This window comes from Hylobates moloch, unplaced genomic scaffold (assembly GCF_009828535.3).
Source record: "Hylobates moloch isolate HMO894 unplaced genomic scaffold, HMol_V3 SCAFFOLD_15, whole genome shotgun sequence".
In the NCBI taxonomy this organism is placed as follows: domain Eukaryota; kingdom Metazoa; phylum Chordata; class Mammalia; order Primates; family Hylobatidae; genus Hylobates; species Hylobates moloch.
The window spans coordinates 88,563,785-88,585,708 of NW_026652290.1; the positions used below are offsets into that span (position 1 = coordinate 88,563,785).

At 42.6% G+C, this 21,924-nt stretch overlaps 1 protein-coding gene across 6 annotated transcripts in view; it reads left to right on the forward strand.

Moving 5' to 3' along the window:
• The window catches only part of FEZ2 (fasciculation and elongation protein zeta 2), a 73,325-nt gene that overhangs the window by 25,780 nt on the left and 25,621 nt on the right, over window positions 1-21,924 (forward strand). For 3 of the 6 annotated variants that reach the window (XR_004252401.2, XR_009210149.1, XM_032178503.2), the window contains exons 1-5: window positions 1,121-1,398; window positions 8,836-8,944; window positions 16,390-16,506; window positions 18,427-18,568; window positions 20,997-21,265. Coding sequence is in view for 4 of the 6 variants with exons in the window: in XM_032178503.2 (XP_032034394.1) it covers window positions 1,121-1,398; window positions 8,836-8,944; window positions 16,390-16,506; window positions 18,427-18,568; window positions 20,997-21,265 (915 nt within the window). In the remaining 2 variants the exon portion in view is untranslated. Of the gene's footprint in view, window positions 1-1,094; window positions 1,399-8,835; window positions 8,945-16,389; window positions 16,507-18,426; window positions 18,569-20,996; window positions 21,266-21,924 lie in introns of those variants that run through there. The other 3 variants (XM_032178502.2, XM_032178505.2, XM_058429129.1) reach the window with 2 other exon arrangements.

Here is a 21,924-nt window from a genome sequence, read left to right on the forward strand (position 1 = left end):
AAAAAAAAAAATTTTTTTTTTTTTTGGACTGAGCCTAGCTCTGTCGCCCAGGCTGGAGTACAGTGGCGCGATCTCGGCTCACTGCAACCTCTGACTTCCAGGTTCAAGGGATTCTCCTGCCTCAGCCTTCTGAGTAGCTGAGATTATAGGCGCGTGCCATCATGTTCGGCTAGATTTTGTATTTTTAGTAGAGACGGGGTTTTACCATGTTGGCCAGGCTGGTCTCGAACTCCTGACCTCAAGCGATCCGTCCACCTCGGCCTGCCAAAGTGCTGGGATTATAGGCGTGAGCCACCGCGCCAGGCCTACTCCAATTTTTTTGTATTGTAGTAAAATAAACATAAATTTACCATCTTAACCATCTGTATATGTATAGATCAGTGGCATTCGGCACATTAACAGTGTTGTGGAACCATCACCACCACCCATCTCCATAACTCTTTTCATCTTGCAAAACTGAACCGCCCAATCACAATTACTTTTTATGAGGCCTAAACAATTTCTTATTACTCTTATCACTCCGACATTGTAAGCCCTGTGTATGGGGCACCCATGTATTAGTTATAACATACACATAGGTTATCTACTATTAGGCATTGCTCTAAGTGCTTTGCAAATGTTAACTGGCATAATTATTTTTCTTTTTATGTTCTGCAGGATCTAGCAGGTGCTTTGCACGTGAGAGCTAAAATATATGAGGAATGAATTTCAGTACCATTTAAACATTTCCCATTGACTCTGGCTGTTACTCTGGTTGGCAAGTTAGGAAAGGAGCAGGTAACTTGGGTAAAACGACTTTCGAGGCGTAATCTGATATTAGGTCGTAAGTTTAAAGAAGTCCTTTATTTTAGCCACATTTAGGCCAAGTTTCTAATAAGGGAAGCTAAGAGGGAAGTTATTCCTAAATGATAGAGAATATAGGAAGTGACTCAAGGCAGTTAAGGTCTTGGCTTTCTAGTAGCATCGCGTTCAACTCCAGGAAGTCTCAGGCAACCGGGAGACCCAGAGCTGGGACAGCCCGGTAACTGTCCGCCGGGTAGCGGGCGGGGGCGGGGCTTCGGGCAGGGGCGGGGCCGGGCTGGGCCGGCCGGGGCGGGGCGCGCGACTGCTCCGGGCGGCGATGGCGGCGGACGGGGACTGGCAGGATTTCTATGAGTTCCAGGAGCCGGCCCGGAGCCTCCTGGACCAGGAGAACTGTAACGCGAGCCCCGAGCCCGGGGCGGGAGGGGGAGCGGGGGCGGGGGCCGGGGCGGGCGGGGGCGCCGACGGTTTCCCGGCCCTGGCCTGCAGCTTGGAGGAGAAGCTGAGCCTATGCTTCCGCCCCTCGGATCCGGGCGCCGAGCCCCCGAGGGCGGCCGTGCGGCCCATCACGGAGCGCAGCCTCCTGCAGGGGGACGAGTGAGTGCGGGCCCCGGCCGGGAGCGGGCGGGAGCCTCCCCTGCCCCTCACCCGACCCGCCGGCCCTCCGGCCGCAGCTTCTCCCCGTGCCCTCCTTCCGCCTCCATGGACGCGGGAGTCCCCGCCCTCTCGCCTCCCTCCTCGGGCCGTCGGCCTCGGCTAGCCCAGCAATTTAAATCCCCTGCCCCCCGCCGCCACGCGCCCTGAAAACCTCCGCCTCGGTCCCTCCCGTCCTTCTTCCTGCAAACCAAACCCTCGTTTGCTTTAGAGGGGAATCGCCCATGCAGAGCCCGTAGTTAGAGACAGCACCTCCTGGGGCACGTGTGTCGCCATTCATTCACTCAAGTCGCATTTATTAAGCACCTGCTGAGTGCCAGGCGCTGCTTCGCACAGGGAACACCAAAACGGCTGGGCACTGTTCCTCCCACTTAGGACACAACGTAGGATGGAAGATAGATTTGTAAACAAATATATGTGTGAATGTAATTAGCGCTTCAATGGTTATATGTACCAAATGTGGGAGACTTAAAAGCGTGTGTCTTGGGGAGAGTCACGAACGACTTTATAGAGAAATGTGCAAACGAGATCTGACTGATGAGTGGGAGTGTGCCTGGCAGGTGGAAAAAAGTCTGTAGTTCTAGGTGGAGTATATTGCCTGTGCATAAGTACCAACGTGCGAGGCAGCATTTAGGGCACAGGAATCTGTGGGACCCACCCGAGAGCCCTGGTAGAGTGCGAGCCGCCGCAGAGACGAAAACAAAGGGCCCTGCTTACTGATGGTAACGATCGCATGGTCTGGTGGGGAGACCAAGGCATACACAGGTAATATTAATAATTACAGAATCACCTAAGAGCAATGATAGGAGGTTCACGGGGATTTATCACAGCTGGGAGAGGGGAGGCGCAGAGTTCCTGAGGGCACTTTTTAAACCACCCTGAGCCGCAATTATAATTTGGTTAAGTAAGAGTTGTAATTAGGTACCATGGTTTTACCCCCAAAAGATGGTAAATAGGAATGGTGAGAGTAAGGGGACTTGAGCATGTTGTGTATATAGCGGGGAGAGGAGCTTCTGGAGAGGCTGAAGGTAAAATGAGCGGAATAAGATTGGGCGCGGTGGCTCACACCTGTGATCCCAGCACTTTGGGAGGCTGTGGTGGGAGGATGGCTTGCTTCCAGCAGTTCGAGACCAGACTGGGCAATATCGTGAAACCTGGTCTTTACAAAAAAATTTAAAAAATTAGTGAAGTCCGGTGGCGCATGCCTGTGGTCCCACGGACCCAGCTGCTCAGCAGGCTGAGATGGCAGGATGGCTTGAGTCCGGGAGGCGAAGGTTGCAGTGAGCCAACATCGCACAACTGCACTCCAGCCTGGGTGACAGAGCGAGACTTTGTCTCAAAAATGAGGACATGGGAAGGAATGGATTTTTAGAGTATTGATGGGATGGAGAGACTCTTAAGAGGTTAGGGAAGAATTTTTGAGAGACAGGGCAGTAGTCAAGGGCACGGAAAGGGGTTTCCAGCCTGGTTGTCTCCTTTCCTTTGTGAAACAAACAGATTTATCAGGAATAAGGTAGGAAGCTTGAAAAGACAGCTTTGGGAGTGGGGCCTGTAAACATGGGTGAGCAGTGGTGCAGGCCCACCTGTGTTTGGAGACCATCTCCTTTTATTGGTTCCTCTGTACAGTGTTCTGCCCGGGTGTAGAGAAGGGAAACATTTCTAATTGGATTTTATACACACATGCATGCAGTCAGTAGCAAAAGATGACATTTTTGGAAGCCTGTTCCCAAAGAGAAGATAATTTTATGTATATGTAGATTTAGATACTCTGAATCACTAAACCCAGGACACATTCTGGATTTAAAAATTAGTGTAGATTTATTATGTATTTGGGTTTATCAAGAGTAGCTGACTTAAATCAATTAGAGGAATTGTACGTAGATCGTTAAGAGTCTTTGTTTCACTTAGACGTCAGGAAAGTAGATTATTTTAGCCTTTGCTTAAAAATATTTTGTTGCTCTTGTTAATGGTATTTAGTCGATGATATGGTGGTAATGCATGTCTCTTGACTTGGGAATGCATATGAAATCTGTTTTTTTTTTTCGGGAGTTGGGAGCTGGTTGTCACTGGCATTGTCCCTTTTATATTACAAAAACATACTCACCATTGCTTGCTCCCTTTCCCTAGATATAATTGATAATTGTTTTACTCAGATATTGCTGTGCTTTAGGTCAAGGGGTCCCCAACCCCTGGTCCATAGACCGGTACTGGAACTGGGCCACACAACAGGAGGTGAGTGGCTGAGTGAGTGACCAAAACTTCATCTGTATTTACAGCTCCTCCCCATTGCTTGCATTACCACCTAAGCCACCTCCTGTCAGATCAGCCACGGCATTAGATTCTCATAGGAGCTGAACCCCATTGTGAACTGCAGAAGTGAGGGTTCTAGTTTGTAGACACCTTATGAGAATCTGATGCATGATGGTCTGTCACTATCTCCCCTCTCCCCCAGAGAGGACCGTCTAGTTGCAGGAAAACAAGCTCAGGGCTCCCATTGATTCTACATTATGATGAGTTGTATAATTATTTCATTATATATGACAACCTAATAATAATAGAAATAAAGTACACCATAAATGTAATGTGCTTGAATCAACCCAAAACCCTCCCCCACCCCTGGCACTTTAACTTCTCTGAGCCTCAGCTTTTGTTTTGGTTAAATATGGATTGTATTTACCTACTGAGGTTTTACTTATAAGAGTATTGTGCAGGATTCAGTGTTGGCAGGACTTTGACCTCCTTGCAAAAGAGCTGTCCTGACCGTTGTTTACGACTGGTTGTAATACTTTATGATAAAGATGAAGGCAGTTCATATGTCTTGACTGCAGAATTCTAGAAATCTTTCACTAGAGTTGCCTCTGTGTCCTTCCAGCTACCATTGTTTTGACCTTGGTGGAGACTGTTAGTTGGCTTTCATTTTCTTGGAAGATCAAACTCACTGACAGGCACTTCTAAGTGAAGTATTCCATCCCATTTGCCTTTTTCTTATAGCCTTGTTTAAGAAGGAGCAAATAAGCAGACAAAGCAAACTCCTCAAATTCTGGACTGTCTTCACCTGCTAGTGTATCCTGCTTAAGTGCCTGACCAGGATTAGGTCTATAGTCAGTGATATGGTTTGGCTGTGTCCCCACCCAAATCTCAACTTGAATTATATCTCCCAGAATTCCCACGTGTTGTGGGAGGGATCCAGGCTGGTGTTTCCTGTGCTATTCTCATGATAGTGAATACGTCTTACAAGATCTGATGGGCTTATCAGGGGTTTCCACTTTTGCTCCTTCCTCATTTTCCCTAGCTGCCACCATGCAAGAAGCGCCTTTCGCTTCCTGCCATGATTCTGAGGCCTTCCCAGCCATGTGGAACTAAGTCCAATTAAACCTCGTTTTCTTCCCAGTCTTGGGTATATCTTTATCAGCTGCGTGAAAATAACCTATAGTAAATTGGTACCAGTAGAGTGGGGCGTTGCTGAAAAGATACCTGAAAATGTGGAAACGACTTTGGAACTGGGTAACAGGTAGAGATTGGAATAGTTTGAAAGGCTCAGAAGACAGGAAAATGTGGGAAAGTTTGGAACTTCCTAGAGACTTGTTGAATGGCTTTCCCAAAATGCTGACAGCAATATGGACAATAAAATCCAGGCTGAGGTGGTCTCAGATGGAGATGAGGAAGTTGTTGGGAACTGGAGCAAAGATGACCCTTGTTATGTTTTAGCAAAGAGAACTGGTGGCATTCTGCCCCTGCTGTAGAGATTTGTGGAACTTTGAACTTGAGGGAGATGAGTTAGGGTATCTGGCAGAGAAAATTTCTAAGCAGTAAAGCATTCAAGAGGTAACTTGGGTGCCATTAAAGGTATTCAGTTTTATAAGGGAAGCAGAGCATAATAAAAGTTTGGAAAATTTGCAGCCTGACTATGCGATAGAAAAAAAAAAACCCATTTTCTGGGGAGAAATTCAAGCTAGCTGCAGAAATTTGCATAAGTAGCAAGGAGCCTAATGTTAATCCCCACAACCATGGGGAAAATGTCTCCAGGCCATGTCAGAGACCTTCATGGCAGCTCCTCCCATCACAGGCCTGGAGGCCCAAAAAGGAACAAGTTGTTTTGTGAGCTGGGCCTAGGGTCTGCCTGCTGTGTGTGGCCTAGGGACTTGGTGCCCTGTGTCCCAGCTGCTCCAGCTGTGGCTGAAAGGGGTCAAAGTACAGCTCAGGCTGTGGCTTCAGAGGGTGCAAGCCCCAAGCCTTGGCAGCTTCCATGTGGCGTTGAGCCCGCAGGTGCACAGAAGTCAAGAATTGAGGTTTGGGAACCTCCTCTTAGATTCAGAAGATGTATGGAAATGCCTGGATGCCCAGGCAAAAGTTTGTTGCAGGGGCGGGGCCCTCATGGAGAACCTGTGCTAGGGCAGTGTGGAAGGGAAATGTGGGGTTGGAGCCCCCACACAGAGTCCCTACTGGGGCACTGCCTAGTGGAGGTGTGAGAAGAGGGCCACTGTCCTCCAGACCTCAGAATGGTAGATCCACCTACAGCTTGCACCGTGCGCCTGGAAAAGCCACAGACACTCAACACTAGCTTGTGAAAGCAGCGGGGAGGGAGGCTATACCCTGCAAAGCTACAGGGGCAGAGTTGTCTAAGACCATGGGAACCTACCTTTTGTATCAGCGTGACCTGGAGTCAAAGGAGATCATTTTGGAACTTTAAATTTTGACTGCCACTCTGGATTTCGGACTTGCATGGGCCCTGTAACCCCTTTGTTTTGGCCAGTTTCTCCCATTTGGAACAGCCGTATTTACCCAATACCTGTACCTGCATTGTATCTAGGAAGTAACTAGCTTGCTTTTGATTTTACAGGCTTATTGATGCGAGGGGCTTGTCTCAGATGAGACTTTGACTGTAGACTTTTGGGTTAATGCTGAAATGAGTTAAGACTTTGGGAGACTGTTGGGAAGGCATAGCTGGTTTTGAAATGTGAGGACATGAGATTTGGAGGGGCCAGGGGCAGAATGATATGGTTTGGCTGTGTCCCCACCCAAATCTCAACTTGAATTGTATCTTCCAGAATTCCCACATGTTGTGGGAGGAACCCAGGGGGAGGTAATTGAATCATGGGGGCTGGTCTTTCCTGAGCTCTTTTCGTGATAGTGAGTAAGTCTCACGAGATCTGATGGGTTTATCAAGGGTTCCTGCTTTTGCATCTTCCTCATTTTCTCTTGCTGCCACCATGTAAGAAGTGCCTTTTGTCTCCGACCATGATTCTGAGGCCTCCTCAGCCATGTGGAACTGTAAGTCCAATTAAACCTCTTTTTCTTCCCAGTCTTGGGTATGTCTTTGTCAGCTGCATGAAAATGGACTATACAGTCAGTTATTCAGTGTTTGAAAATTTCTTATCCAGGAAGGTATGAGCCAGAAACCCAGCAAGTTTAGCAGTCCACAGACATTGCCTCCAGTTCTACTTCATTGGCATTAGAGGAGATATTCCAACAGAGAGGAGAATAGGAATGGACTGTGCATATGGGAGCTTTGCTGGGTAGATGGGTTAGTTCTCTAGAGCTTTTTGGGTTCACATTTTTATTAGGGCTAATTTTATTTATATATTTTTAGAGACAGGGTCTTGCTCTGTCACCCAGGCTGGAGTACAGTGGTGCCATCATAGCTCAGTACAGCCTTGAGCTCCTGAGCTTAAGCAGTCGTCCTGCCTTACCCTCCGAAAGTAGCTGGGACTGTGGCACATGCCATGGGCCTGGCCAATTAAATTTCTTTTTTTTTTTTGTAGAGATATGGGTCTCCCTTTTGTTGCCCAGGCTGGTCTTGAACTCCTGGCTTCAAGCAATCCTCCCACTTTGGCTTCCCAAAGTGCTGGGATTACAGGCATGAGCCACCAGGCCCATCCCTAATGTGCATTTTAAAGCCAAACATCATTTGGGATGTTATACTTTTAGCCGTTGCAGTCCTATTGCTTCTTTTTAGCGCCCAATCCCTATTTGTTAACTATGTTATGTCTGTATTTTAAAATTTTCATTCTTGGGCTGAATGCCTAGATGATGGGTTGATAGGTGCAGCAAATCACCATGGCATCTTTGCCTGTGTAACAAACCTGCACATCCTGCACATGTACCCCGGAACTTAAAAAAAAAATTCATTCTTATGTTTATGCCCCAGCCAGGATTGTTTTTGTATCCTAGTGTCTTACACACTTGGAAAGAAAGCCTATTGCTTATTCACAATTAGATACTTAATAAACATTTTAGGGTGTTTTGTCTACATGACATCTTTGTGTATACCTCTAGCTAGTAAGTAGCTCATATGTTTAGTGTTTGACTTTATGTATCTCAATTAGATTTCAAGTCACTTGTATCTCTGAACTTTAGTTTTTCATAAAACATCGTGTTTTATTGTGCTGATTATTACTTTGGTATTGAAACCTGAATTTTGGTCATGAAATTTGAGTTTAGTGTTCTTATCTGGTCTGGTTTGGGACTCTCTTCAATACAGCTCATTTGAATTAATGCTTAGAGTAATGGAGCTGGAAGGAGTGTCTGCTTCTTGTCCAGGTCTCTCATTTATAGAAGGGCAGAGGATACCTAGGGAGGTTAAGGGGCTTGGCCAATGACTCGTTGTTTGAAGAAGGATGGAGATGAGAGTTTGTTTCCCTAGTCTCAGTCAAATGCCCTTTCCATTTTACCGTTTTGCCTCCCTGTAATGCTGTTGGGTAATAAGGTCAGGTAACTGCATTGGATAGAGCCTGTGTGCGTTTTATTGTGAACTCCCTCTCTTTCTCCTTTTCGTTGTATCTGCCTTTTCGTTGTATCTTCATTACAAATTAGATTAAATCCTGTTCTCACATTGGAGCGAATTCTTTCTCTAGAAAGGATAACAAACCTTTTGTTTGAGAGAGATTTTTCACTTTTTGAAACGGTCGGTGTGTTTGAAGTTACAGAGGAAAAATAAGTGTAATGCACAGTTGTATTTATTACTCATGTGACCCTGGAAATATTTCTTACCTGCCCTGTGTTTCAGTTTCTTCATCTGTGAAATGATAATAGTGGTTCCCCCTTCTAATGTTGTTTTTGAAGATTATATGAGTTAATACATGTAAATTGCTTAGAACAGTGCCTAGCACCTAATACAATGGAAGTGTTGCTTATTGCCTATCGGGAGTTTTCTGTACACCTTCACCTTCCCTTAGGACTTCTTGTCAGCCCAGTTATGTGATTTTTCACCTAGTTTTTGTTTAGGAGACTCTACTTTGTTGATGTTTTTCTGAGAAACAATGTGCTTTCTGTTTTTCTCTGTTTTCTTTGACATTTGCTGTTCATCTTTCACTGAATATTTGTTTAAGAAAGACATACAGAATGTTAATTTTCATTGATTGTAGCTTTCTTCTTTTTAAGGATTTGGAATGCCCTGACAGATAATTATGGGAATGTGATGCCTGTAGACTGGAAGTCGTCGCATACTAGGACCTTGCACTTGCTTACTTTGAACCTCTCAGAACAAGGGGTAAGTTAGGAATTGAACCAATAGTGTTTGAATAACTGATGCTGATAATAGAACTGAGACAGTAGCATTTCTGCTTAACACAGATTCATCGACCTGCCTCTCATTTCTGAAACTTTAGCAGTTGGGGTGGCTCTGTATTGCTGTCTTGGTTCTAGGGCCATCACCTTGCTGGCACGTTCCTCCAGTTCTTCTCCAGCACACTCACTTTTGTATGTGTAGCTACATTTCCATCACAATTTTGTTTTTGAGATGGAGTCTCACTCTGTCGCCCAGGCTGTATAGTACAGTGGCTTACTGCAACCTCTGCCTCCCGGGTTCAAGCGATTCTCCCACCTCTAACTCTCAAGTAGCTGGAATTACAGGCATGAGCCACCATACCCGGCTAATTTTTGTATTTTCAGTAGAGACAGGGTTTCACCATGTTGGCTAGGGTGGTCTCGAACTCTTGACCTCAGGTGATTCACCTCGGCCTCCCAAAGTGCTGGGATTACAGCCGTGAGCCGCTGCGCCTGGCAGTGATGATGCACTGAAACACTCAGTAAAATTTTGATGCACTAAAACACTCAGTAAAAATGCTAGCCTTTGGTTTAATATACTGAGGGTATTGGAATCTCAACATGGAGTTAACTTTTTAATGAGTGTAGTGCCCTGCTAGACATGAAATGTTGTCAGGAGGCTATGTATTCCTGTGAATAGTGGAGAACCTTTAAAAGATATTTTAGTTCTTGGCTTTTAAAATACGGTCTTGGCTAACTTATCTTTCTTGGGGGCTCCTGTGTACGTCCTGGTATTGTAAAGTGGAGATGCCTTGACTAAGAAGTGTGAGCACGAGTGATGGGACAGGTAGGGAGGCAGAAAAGGGTTGAGAATTACCTGAAATGGAAAATCACAGTGTTAAGCTTGTTAAAATCTGATGAGAAACATAGCCAAATTATCTAAGTTTCAGGGCCAGGCTGTTTAAGTTCCTTATCAAATAATAATGTAAACTCATGCCAGATCTTCTTGCGTGCTCTATATGTCATTAAGTGTAATTATGTGATTATTGGGAATATAGTGCAGTAGGCCTGTCAGTATTTTAAATAGTATTGTTAATGTTTTGTTAAAAGGATTTTCTTACATATGTAATCAGAAAAGCCTACTGTTATTATTTTCTAGTAAAATGTAGAATTCTGGCTATATTTCCCAGTATTCAGTAGCTATGGAAATCTTCCTGACTGTGCCAGTCATTAATCCCATTAAGCTTTGCAGACTGACCTGGCCTACATTTAATGAAAAGGAGCAAAATGAGGGATCTTTTGCTCTGTCTTATGTTTACTTAAGTCCTGGCTATCATTTTGGGCTTAGTTCAAGTTTCCCTTCCTGTCTGAAGCTTCCTATTACTGTTTTAGCCTTTGCTGATCTCATGGAATTATACAATTTTAGAATTGGAAGGGGCTTTAAAGGACACTTAATCCAGCCTCTCACTTGGGGGGAATCCCCACCTCCAGCATCTTGACAGATGGTCATTTAGCCATGGCCTAAATCCCTGCATGGAAGGAAAACACACTCCCCTCTGGGGGAACTGATGGCACTTGTGGGGTTGTGAACTTGTTATCTGTGCCACGGGGTTTAGCTTTGCTGTCTCATGGGTGCTAGTCCCCAGATCACTTTGTCCCTGTCTCTAAAATTACCACTGCCTTCTCTTGTTAATCATATGTTTCTGGGTCTGTCACTAGATTGTGACTTCCCAGCGGGTATTTATATTTGTCTTTATAGTAACTACACTGTTCCTGGCACATAGTAAGTATGAAGGTACCTGTTTATTGAGTGAATAAGTGAATAGCCTTGTCGGTGAAACTGTAGGGCCAGAGATGGTGATAGAAAGGTTTTAAAAAAATATTTTCTATATTATTTAAAATAATGCAGAATGCACCGAAACCAGTCCATGGGTACTACTTTTTTTGACATATTAAAAAATAGCATAGAAGAGCTTTCATTCATAGTTTCAAAGACAGGCCCATTAGCAGCATGAATGAGACACTTTAGTCCAATTTCATTGACTAAATGTACAGTGGGCCCACCGTATTCTGTGGTTTCACATCTGCTGCTTTAGCCAACTGTGGATTAAAAAACTTGAAAAAAAAAACAACTCACAATACAATAACAACACAATTAAAAATAATGAAAACAAAAAACCGATACAATGTAACAACTATAAACCATTTACCTTGTGTTAGGTATTATAAGTAATTTACATATAATTTAAAGCTTACAGGAGGATGTGCACAGGTTATATGCAAATACTACCCCATTTTATATAAGGGACTTGAGCATCTGCAGATTTTGCTATTGGGGTGTCCTGGAACCAATTTCCCATGGATACTGAGGGACTGCTATATATCTTGTATTGTTCTTAGATTGCATCTTGGGAAGTCGCTCCCTTTTGCTGCCTTTTGAATGTTATTTTCAATGCCAGGGTAATGATATATAGCCAAGGTAGTGATTAGTAATGCTAGTACTGACATTAAAAAGCCTTACCTGGCCGGGCGTGGTGGCTCATGCCTGTAATCCCAGCACTTTGGGAGGCCGAGGTGGATGGATCACCTAAGGTCAGGAGTTTGAGACCAGCCTTACCAACACGGCGAAACCCCGTCTCTACTAAAAATACAAAATTAGCTGGGCGTGGTGGCGCATGCCTGTAATTCCAGACACTTGGGAGGCTGAGGCAGGAGAATTGCTTGAACCTGAGAGGCAGAGGTTGCAGTGCGCCGAGATCACGCCACTGCACTCCAGCCTGGGTGACAGAGCGAGACTCTGTCTCAAAAAAAAAAAAAAACAACAAAAAAAAAACAGCCTTACCTGGAAAAACTCAGCAGATGAAAGTGAACACGTGATCATTCACCTATCATCTCTCTGTTGTGACACGACTATTCTGGTGATGAATAGAATTGAAATTAGAACTCTTGTTTCTCAGGGAGGATTAGCACACACTGAGTTTCTGAAAAACAAATGGGCAATAAGGACTATGTAAGAAGCCACCACGTCATTCTATTACATGGTATATAATTAAACTTTTTTTTTAACCTGGCAAAGTTACTGTATTTACCGTTGTCACCTGGTGCTCTATTCGTGCCATGACTAAGCTATGTAAAATTTCCCTTTTGAAAGCGTTCTTTAGATTATTTTATTTATAAAACAAAGTCTATAGAAATTTTTTTTTGACAAAAGAAGAATGTTTTTTGCATTAAAAAGAAAAACATTCAGGAAAACTAGTTTGCTAGATTGCAGTTTTAAATTTTTCTTTGATTGAAGATTAAGATGGCACACTTCTAAATTTGATAGGTCTTTTTTAGAGTAAGGCAACTGATATCTTTCAAATTCTTAACGTGGGCACATTTTTTCCATTTGATGTGTCTTCAGTTTTATACAGGGAAACAGTGCCACCAGGTCTGTATCTAACCCTGGCATTGGAAGGAGTGATGCGAATGCTTGGCAAAGAGAAGGCACATTTATGCCGAAGGGAGGAGTGAATAATGATACCCATGACAGCCAGGGCTAGTTTGCAAAGCCTGAAAGATATTCTAGCCCTTAGCATGTGCCATCTCTGTGGGGAATGGACTTGGCCCTCTCTCTCTGGAAAGATGATCTGGGATCATTTCTGTTGTCATGGAAATTTATTATAATAGTTTACTGTTATTACTCATGTGTTTTGGCCATAACCCTATTCTAAATCTGGTGCCATTCTTGAATATACTTATATGATAGAATGCTTCTCATTCATTTCAGCTTAAGAACATCTTCTGTGCTGTATTTCTCCTTCCATTTGCATTTCTTTCAGGACAGGGACTTTAGTATGCGTCTTTATACCTTTAAGAATAGAAATAAGAAAAAGATAATAATGTCTTCCATAGAAGCAATTTGATTGATTGATTGATTCATAGATTGAGAGAGTGTCTCCCTCTGTTGCCCAGGCTGGAGTACAGTGGCGCCATCATAGCTTACTGCAGCTTCCAACTCCTGGGCTTAAGCTATCTTCCTGCTCCAGCCTCCTGAGTAGCTAGGACTACACACGAGCACTGCCATGCCTGGCTAATTTTAAGAAAATATATTTCTGTAGAGACGAGGTCTTCCTGTGTTGCTCAGGGTGGTCTTGATTTCCTGACCTCAGGAGATCCTCCCACCTTGGCCTCCCAAAGTGTTGGGATTACAGGTGTGAGCCATGGCAACCTGGGCTTCCTTAGGAGTAATTTTTTTTTTTTTTTTTTGGGACATGGTCTGGCTCTGTTGTCCAGGCTGGAGTGCAGTGGCGCCATCTTGGCTCACTGCAACCTCCACCTCCTGGGCTCAAGTGATCCTCCCACCTCAGCCTCCTGAATAGCTGGGACTACAAGTATGTGCCATCATGCCTGGCTAATTTTTTGTAGAGATGGGGTTTCACCATGTTTCCCAGGCTGTTCTCAAATGCCTGAGCTCAAGCAATCCACCTGCCTTAGCCTCCCAAAGTGCTGGGATTACAGGCATGAGCCACTGTCCCCACCCCGGATTAATTTTAAAATTAAAACTTTTAGTATTTATAAGCCAGAAGGGGAAAAATAAAACAAAATCATGGTCCTCAAGCTGCAACATAGGAAGAGTGACTGGGAAGGGGGTGTGAAGTGTTGGAAGTGTAAGGATCAAAGAAGCTAATCGGTAGGTCTACTCCATGGTATCAACACGCCTTTGTGATCACAGTGTGCCACATTTTCATCTTCCGCAGTATTGAAATCATACATCCCCTCTCATCAAGAGCCTAGTCTCTTGATCTTTCTCCTTCTTTAAAAAATTAAATTATTAAAGGAACAGCTGTCATAGTTTAAAAAGTAAATTAGAGCTATAGGACTTAAATGAAAAGGCAGTCTGTGCTCCACTTACCTCATCCTTGATTTCTCCTTACCAGAGGTGACCACTTTAAATGATATTAGCTATTTCTTTTAGCAGATAACATGCTCATGCCATTTTACTTGATATTATTTTCTCAATTTTAGAAATTTTATTTATTTATTTTCTACCCAGAGGGTGAAGGTTTAGCTCTCTTACTGTCCTTTGCCAATCCCTGACACCATACCCTCCCAAAAACTTCCCTTTCTCTGTCTTCCCAATATAATTACATAACATCTGGGGTTGAATTAATCTTCATCATTTATATTTACTATTTAAATGTGCACAGTTGACCCATTTTGATATATTATGTTTACATTTTCTCTTTTTCTACTTAGGTTTTTCCTTAGGATACTACCTGCTTTTTTGTGGTTTATTTAGTTTATAATTAGCTGACCAGTTCAGCCTCAATAGAGCCGTAGAACTCATTTTAGTAAATGGACTGCACTAGGTAATCTATCTAGTCCTTCTCTCTCCCTCCCCACTCACCTCTCCCTCTTCTCCATGCTCTCTGCAGTAACAATTCTAATCTGAATGTTACTCTCTAGTGTAGCTTTACAGTCATCATTCTGGGATTTTCACTTTACTATCATTATGAGAATTCTTTTTGTCACTTGTTATTAGACCACACGTCTTTTTTCTTTTTCATTTTCCTCCTGGTAGCTTTTTGAGAAAGGTATGAGAGGTAAATTTTTTCAGAACTTGTATATCTGAAAATGTCTTTATCCTAAGCCCCTGCCTACTTGTTTTAGCTGGATGTAGGATTCTCGGATGGAATTTCTCCAAACATGGAAGTTACATTGATTATTTTCTAGCATCTATTGTTGCTATTGAGAATTCGCATGACATTTTGATTGCTGGTCCTTTTAATGTGATGTGCTTTTTTTTTTTTTTTTTTTTAACTCCCTGGAAGCTTTTAGATTCTCCTTTTTTCCACACAGTGTTCTGAGTTCGTGATGCTGTGTTGAAGGCCATGGCCAGGCCTTTGCTAGGCTGATGGTGCAGTAAGAAATAAAATGAGAAGGGATGTCATCACTGTGCAGGAGCCTGGAGTTGCACTATAGGGTTGTAGGTGGACCCTGCAGTGTTGATGGGGCCCTTCTCCCAGCCTCATGTTGGAAAGTCAGCATGCCAGTGCTTCTTCCCTTGGCCCTTCTCACGTGCAGGTTTCTTACTGTGTAGGCTGTGTTCACCTGCAAACTTCAGATGGCTCATGTTATGAAGAACTAGGGAAGCAGTAGGGACCTACATCCACTCCGTTGTGTCCTCAGCTTTAGATATATATCCTCTGCATGGATAAATAATTTTGCCAGGTAAAATTTTATCATTTTAGTTCTACACTATGTAATAGAATGACATGGTGGCTTCTTACGTAATCCTTGTTGCCCATTTATTCTTTGGAAACTCAGTGTGTGCCAATCCTTCCTGAGGGATAGAGTTCTAATTTCAGTTCCATTCAACACCTGAATAGTCATGTCATGACAGATAGGTAGATGATAGACAGATGTTCACTTGTTCATTTTAATCTGCTGAGTTTTTTTCAGGCAGTTTTTACAATCAGTACTGGTACTAAAGTCTAAGTCAGTATTAAGGGGCTGTTTATATTGGTGTGGGCAGGGTTAAGGGAAACTAACTTGATGTGGTGCAATCCCCCAGGGCTGGCAACAGAAACTGGTACTTTAGCAGTCCTGGGCGTGAAGAGGTAAGGAGAAGGAGAGATTACCAGAAACTGTTGAGATTGGCCTTGTGGGAGACGTCTGCTAATCAGAGCTATGGCTTTGGTGAAGAACCATAGTCAACAAATGACAGTCTGACAGGGAGGAAGACAGCAAAATACATGCCCAGCCGTCACCATCCCACCTTCCAGTCTCCCAGTGTCTGCCAATGGGGTTTAACCCACCTGGAAGCCAGACGGCAAGGGCATCCTTTGATGTCTTCCATAAAGATCATCCTCCTGGAGCACAGAGCAGGGTGGAAGATGGTGAGGAGGTGAGTGGTGAATCACCAGCTTAGTTAGGTTTAAAGATGTTCTTGGAACCCAGGGTTATTATTTTTTGTTAAGAAGGAATGTGCAATTGGAAGGGCTAAATGTGACACTCATGGACAGATCCCGCCTTTCAGGGAGTTGATTATCTTTTCCTCAAATATTAGAAGTTAGTTTGCAAGTAACTAACTTTTATGTTTTCTTTAGAATGTTAACGTCTACCAATCTTACTGTGTGTTGCTAACCCTGCCCATATTCTCCCTTCTATTCACTGTAATTCCCTATGACTTGCTAACGAATACCGTATTTTTTTCTGCATATCTGTCAGCTTTTATAGCAGTCTTATGCAGCATCTCAGCGGTTTCATATTTATTCTACATTCTTCTCATTTCTGTTCAAGATGAATATGTACTCATTGCCTGGTACAGAGTGACTGTAATAATTTCTCCCTCTCGAGGGAAAGCTCTCAGTAGTTGCTTTTCTCTGCAGCCTCTTTTACTCAGAGCTGTTAACTTTGTTTTGATGAGGATGTCCTGCTTTTAATGATGGGTATTTTTGTTTTTAGGTAAGTGACAGTTTGCTCTTTGACACGTCAGATGATGAAGAGCTGAGAGAACAGCTGGATATGCACTCAATCATCGTCTCCTGTGTTAATGATGAACCCCTCTTCACGGCAGACCAGGTATAGAGGAGATACTCAGCAACGCAAGGAAAGGAGACTCTAGAGCTGAAAAACGGCTTCTTATTATGACAGTAAATGATGGCTGTTGGTTTATTTATCTTTCCTATTTTTTTCTGGTTATACAGGCTTAATAGTTAACTCTTCCACAGAGAAAAGTAAGTATTTGTGATCTGAAGCAGAAGGGATTATGTTAGTTGGGAAGGTTTGCAACAGAGGCCTTGCTGAAGAGTATAGCAAGGTACCAAGGAAAGGTTGTTGCTTAACCCCAAACCAGAAAAATATTGTGAGTTTCCTTGTTTCTTTAGATTTACCCAAACACGGACAAACTGTAAAGTATTTGTGTAGAAATTATTTAGTATCTTTAAAACCCTGGATAAAAAGCATTAGCATGTATTAAAGTAACATATTGTGTGCCGCAGAAAGAAGTGAGCATTATTCCCGTGGAATGTGCTAATAAGGTCAACCCTGTATTCACTTAAAACCAGTCGAATCAGCTTTTTCATTTTCTGAATACTCTTCCCACCTCTGTTGTATTGTTGAAATGTGATGCCAGAACTTCTTCCTGAAATAAAATGTTCCATGGCTACTCGGACTGTGAATTCTACCACACTCTATTTTTAGGCTGGAAAGACGAGATCAGTAAGGCGATATATTATGGGAAGCTTGGGAGGAGTACATTAAAAATTTACATTAAAATTGTGTTATTTGGATCCTCCTTAGTCATACTTGTGGTTGAATTGTTCTAGGCGTGGGAAGAATGTGGTGCTTAAAAAAGCAAGGTAATAGTAGGTTGGAAGGTTGTTTTGAGGTAGAGGGTAATCTAGGGATAGACATGACCTTGAGAATTCATTGTCCCCTCACTGACCTGCCTAATACCATAAACTCTCCCTTTTTTTAAGAGTTAGAATAACAGATTCTGTAGGATCCTTGAGTGGCTCATTGTACCATATTATATTTCCTGTTTTGGAGACTCTTCTTATAATTAACGTAATCCCATCTCCTTCAGATTTGCCTTTGTTTTTCCTTGGTGGAAATCTTACCTGTTAAGCTTGTTAATTCATAAAGCATGGAAATACGCTCATGATGTCTTACTCCTTCATTTAATTGTGTTTAATTTTTTTTTAACTTTAGGTCCTTCTGTCTAACTATTGAGTAATTTTCCTGGGTTTCCTTTACATTCTCGCTGAGTTCTATATCCTTCTCAACTTTTAGAATCTGGAAAAGGGCAAGATACTGTTGTAAGATTTGAGCAGCACTGCACTAGACAGTAGATCATTGTTTAAAGGCAAATGGATTTCTGAAGTTTTTCTGCTTTTCACAGCATTTTTCTCTTTGGACTTCTACTTTTTAAGTAATTTAAAAAATCCCTTTTTTTTCATTGAATTAATGTATAAAATTATTTTTCTGCCGTTGAAAGAATATTTTGCTGTCACAGAGGTAATTTCCCATTTATATATACTTTTTTTGTGCTATTGTATTTTATAAATTTTATGTCAGAATTTTTGATGAGATACCTTTAAATTGAGCACTTGTATGTCTATGGTAAATTTTCTGTTATTTGCTTTCTTCTAACGATTACACTATGATCTGGTTCTAGTGTGTCTGACGTAAATTATTATGTGTTTGTGGCACGATTTCCTAGACTTTGCAAGACATGTTAGGGCCTTCCGAATCATGATGGACATAGTAAATCCAATTCTATTTAAGTTTGTGTTTAGTATATTGTAATTTTTTCTTGATAAACCATGTTCACTCCTACAGTCAAAATTTTGATTATGTGGAGCATCCACACCTGAACACCATTGGTTAATGGAGAATTCAGTGCATTTCTGCTCTGGGTGCCTTAGGTGAGCACCGTGTTCCAGATAGATCATTTTCCTTTTGTATATTTGATTAAAAGTGGTATGTGTGTTTTCGAAGGTTATTGAAGAAATTGAAGAAATGATGCAGGAATCACCGGACCCAGAAGACGATGAAACCCCTACACAGTCAGATCGGCTTTCAATGCTTTCCCAGGAAATTCAAACTCTTAAGAGGTCTAGTACCAGCAGTTATGAAGAGAGTAAGGGAGCCTGCTGAAATCAATGATTTCTGTGCTTTTTGTCTATATCAAATGTATAGTATGATCATCTCCAGATAGCTTTGATTTCGTCCTCCTTCTGTTTGTGTCGGTGTCCAAATTTACTTTTTTGTTGTTGTTGTTGAGATGGAGTTTCACTTTTTGGCCCAAGCTGGAATGAAGTGGCATGATTTCAGCTCACTGCAACCTGTGCCTCCCGGGTTCAAGCAATTCTGCCTCAGCCTCGCAAGTAGCTGGGATTACAGGCGCCCGCCACCACGACTGGCTAATTTTTATATTTTTAGTAGAGACGGGGTTTCGCCATGTTGGCCAGGCTGGTCTCTAACTCCTGACCTCATGATCCGCCTGCCTCAGCCTCCCAAAGTGCTGCGATTACAGGCGTGAGCCACCGTTGCCCGGCCCTAAATTTCCTCTTATAAGGACAGCAATCATATTGGATTAGGGTCTATCCTAATGACCTTATTTTAATGTAATTACCTCTTTAAAGACCATATCTCCAAATACTGTAACATTCTGAGGTACTTGGGGTTAGGACTTCAACACATGAATTTTGGAGAGGTCACAATCGAGTCTATAACAAACCCCATCATATTTGAAGTGTAGAATAGATATTCAGTAATTATTTGTCAAATGCAATTCCTGTTTGTACAAATAGTCTTGTGTGTTACTATGAAGAATTTTGGGAACCATGGATCTGTTTGACATATATGAGAATAATGAACTCTAGAAACTCTACAGCTGGTTTTCATGAAAAATTTCTGAATAAATGTAACCAGCCTGTGAATAGCCTGAGGCTGATTGGAAGGTGTGTATCTAATCATTGCCATATGACTGGTCCCCTCCTTGAATAGGCACTGATGGGGTCTGTATCTGCTCAACTCATGTTGTCACCTAGTTTTATCTTTATGTCATGCCCAGTCCGAAGCTTAGTTACCTAAAGACCTTTGGGTTGTATGGCTTCAACATACAGGTGGTCAGACAGACCAAATTCTTTCAGATGGTCTGATTTGACCATGCTCCTGTAGATATGGGCTAAACAGCGTTAAGGTCCTGACTCCCAAATACAGTCCTGATACCTGATACAGATACTAAAATCTGTATTGGTTTGCTAGGGCTGCCAGAACAAAGTACCACAGAGTGGGTGGCTTAAACAGCAGGAATTTATATTCTTACAGTTCTGGAGGCCAGAAGTCTGAGATCAAGGTGTTGGCAGGTTTGGTTTTTTTCAGAGGCCTCTCTCCTTGACATGCAGATGGCTGCCTTTTCCCTGTGTCTTCACGTGGTCTTTCTTCTGTGTCCTGATCACCCTATTTTATAAGAATACCAGTCATACTGGGTTAGGGCCTATCCTAATGCCCTCATTTAACCTTAATTTACCTCTTTAAAGACCCCCTCTCCACATTCTGAGGCCCTGTGGGTTGGGACTTTAACAGTGTACTATCTGTCACAGGTGGGAGAAGTGCTAAGAAAAGACTGAAATGGGGTTTCAGGGAATATTGTTCCCTTTTGTCTTCCCAGTTTTTTTAGTCCATTCTTGCACTGCTATAAAGAAATGCCTGAAACTGGGTAATTTATATGAAAAGAGGTTTAATTGGCTAATGGTTCCACAGGCTATACAGGAAGCCTGGCAGCATCTGCTTCTGGGGGAGCCTCAGGGAGCTTTTACTCATGGTGGGAGGCAAAGCTGGAGCAGGCATCTTCACATGGCTGGAGCAGGAGGAAGGGGGCCGGGGGGAGGTGCCAAACAACCAGGTCTCATAAGAACTCTGTCATGAGAACAGCACCAGGGGGATGGTACTAAACTGTTAGAAATTGCCCTCATGATCCAGTGATGGCCCACCAAGCCCCACCTCCAACATTACATTTCAGTATGAGATTTGGGTGGGAACACAGATACAAACCATATCACCAATTTCAACAAAATTCACAGATCAGGACGTATGTAATTAAGTGGGTATTTAGTTTAATTCTTTCAGATCAACTCCTTTCCTATTCAGAGATATGCCAGAGCCCTGCTGAATGGCTTGCAGTTTCTTGTCAGCAGGTGGATTCTGTACTTTCCCTGGGCTTTTGTGTTTGTTCTTTTCCATGTACAAGCCTTCAGAATCTTGACTGAAGTATTATTCATGGAATGATTTATTTGCACAAGTAAAAACTTTTGTTAGACTTTCTTCCCAGCAAGCTCAGAAGTGACTCACCTGCCCACTTAACCTCTACTCAGATCTGCTCTCCAGAAGTTTTAGAATTCTGAGAAGATCACAGACAGTCAATTTAATTGCTTGGAATATGATTTTTGCTCTTTGGCATTGATTACATAGGTGTTTATTTAGTCATTCCTAGTGACTACTCTGTTTTGCTTCCTTGAAACATTTTTGTCTTAATATCTGCTGTATTTTGTTTTTGGCCACAGGAGTGAAAAGGCTCTCAGTGTCTGAGTTAAATGAAATCCTGGAAGAAATTGAGACTGCCATTAAGGAGTACTCTGAGGAGCTGGTGCAGCAGTTGGCTTTACGAGATGAACTGGAGTTTGAAAAGGAAGTGAAAAACAGCTTTATTTCTGTTCTTATTGAAGTGCAAAACAAACAGAAAGAGCACAAAGAAACAGCAAAAAAGAAAAAGAAACTAAAAAATGGCAGCTCTCAGAATGGGAAGAATGAGAGAAGTCATATGCCCGGCACAGTAAGTGATGTTTTGCAGGAGGCGTCGAACACTGGAAACAGGTTCTGTGGTAGTCCCAGCTTTCGAGGCTGGTGGCAGGTGCTACAGGTTGTACATGGGCAGGAGTGTTACACTTCTAATCAGAGCCCAGTGGGATTTTATTCCAGAATACCACTGTGCTCAGCTTCTTCAGAAAGTCATTTTCTTGACTAGGGTTTACTGGTTATCTGAATAATACTAAAATGTTTAGCAAGGAAGTAAGTGGAAGGAAGAGGGGGCAAAAAAGGAGAATGTCTTAAAGAAAAGAAGCTTTAGCAAGTGACCATTTTTACCACATCCAAATGTGAAGAATGGTTATGTATATTTGGCTAGTAGTTTTTTTCTTATTTTTGCTGAACTCTTATGAGTTGTGTGATAAGAAATTAGAAGGGGTTTATTTAGAGGTAGCAGAACTCTGCTCAAGGCACAAATTGTTTGTAAACAGGTTCCTCCTGAGTTTTCAGCGAGGTTGGAATGCAAGAAGGTAAGTGACATCAGCCATTTGACCTAGTATTTGGCAGACTAGACTATTACTGACCGGTGAAAACAAGTTTAGAACATCTGAAACGCTGACCCTTTGATAAGGTTTTTTTGTGTTGAAGTCTTGTATATTCCCACCTTGATTTTGTTTGTATGTGAAT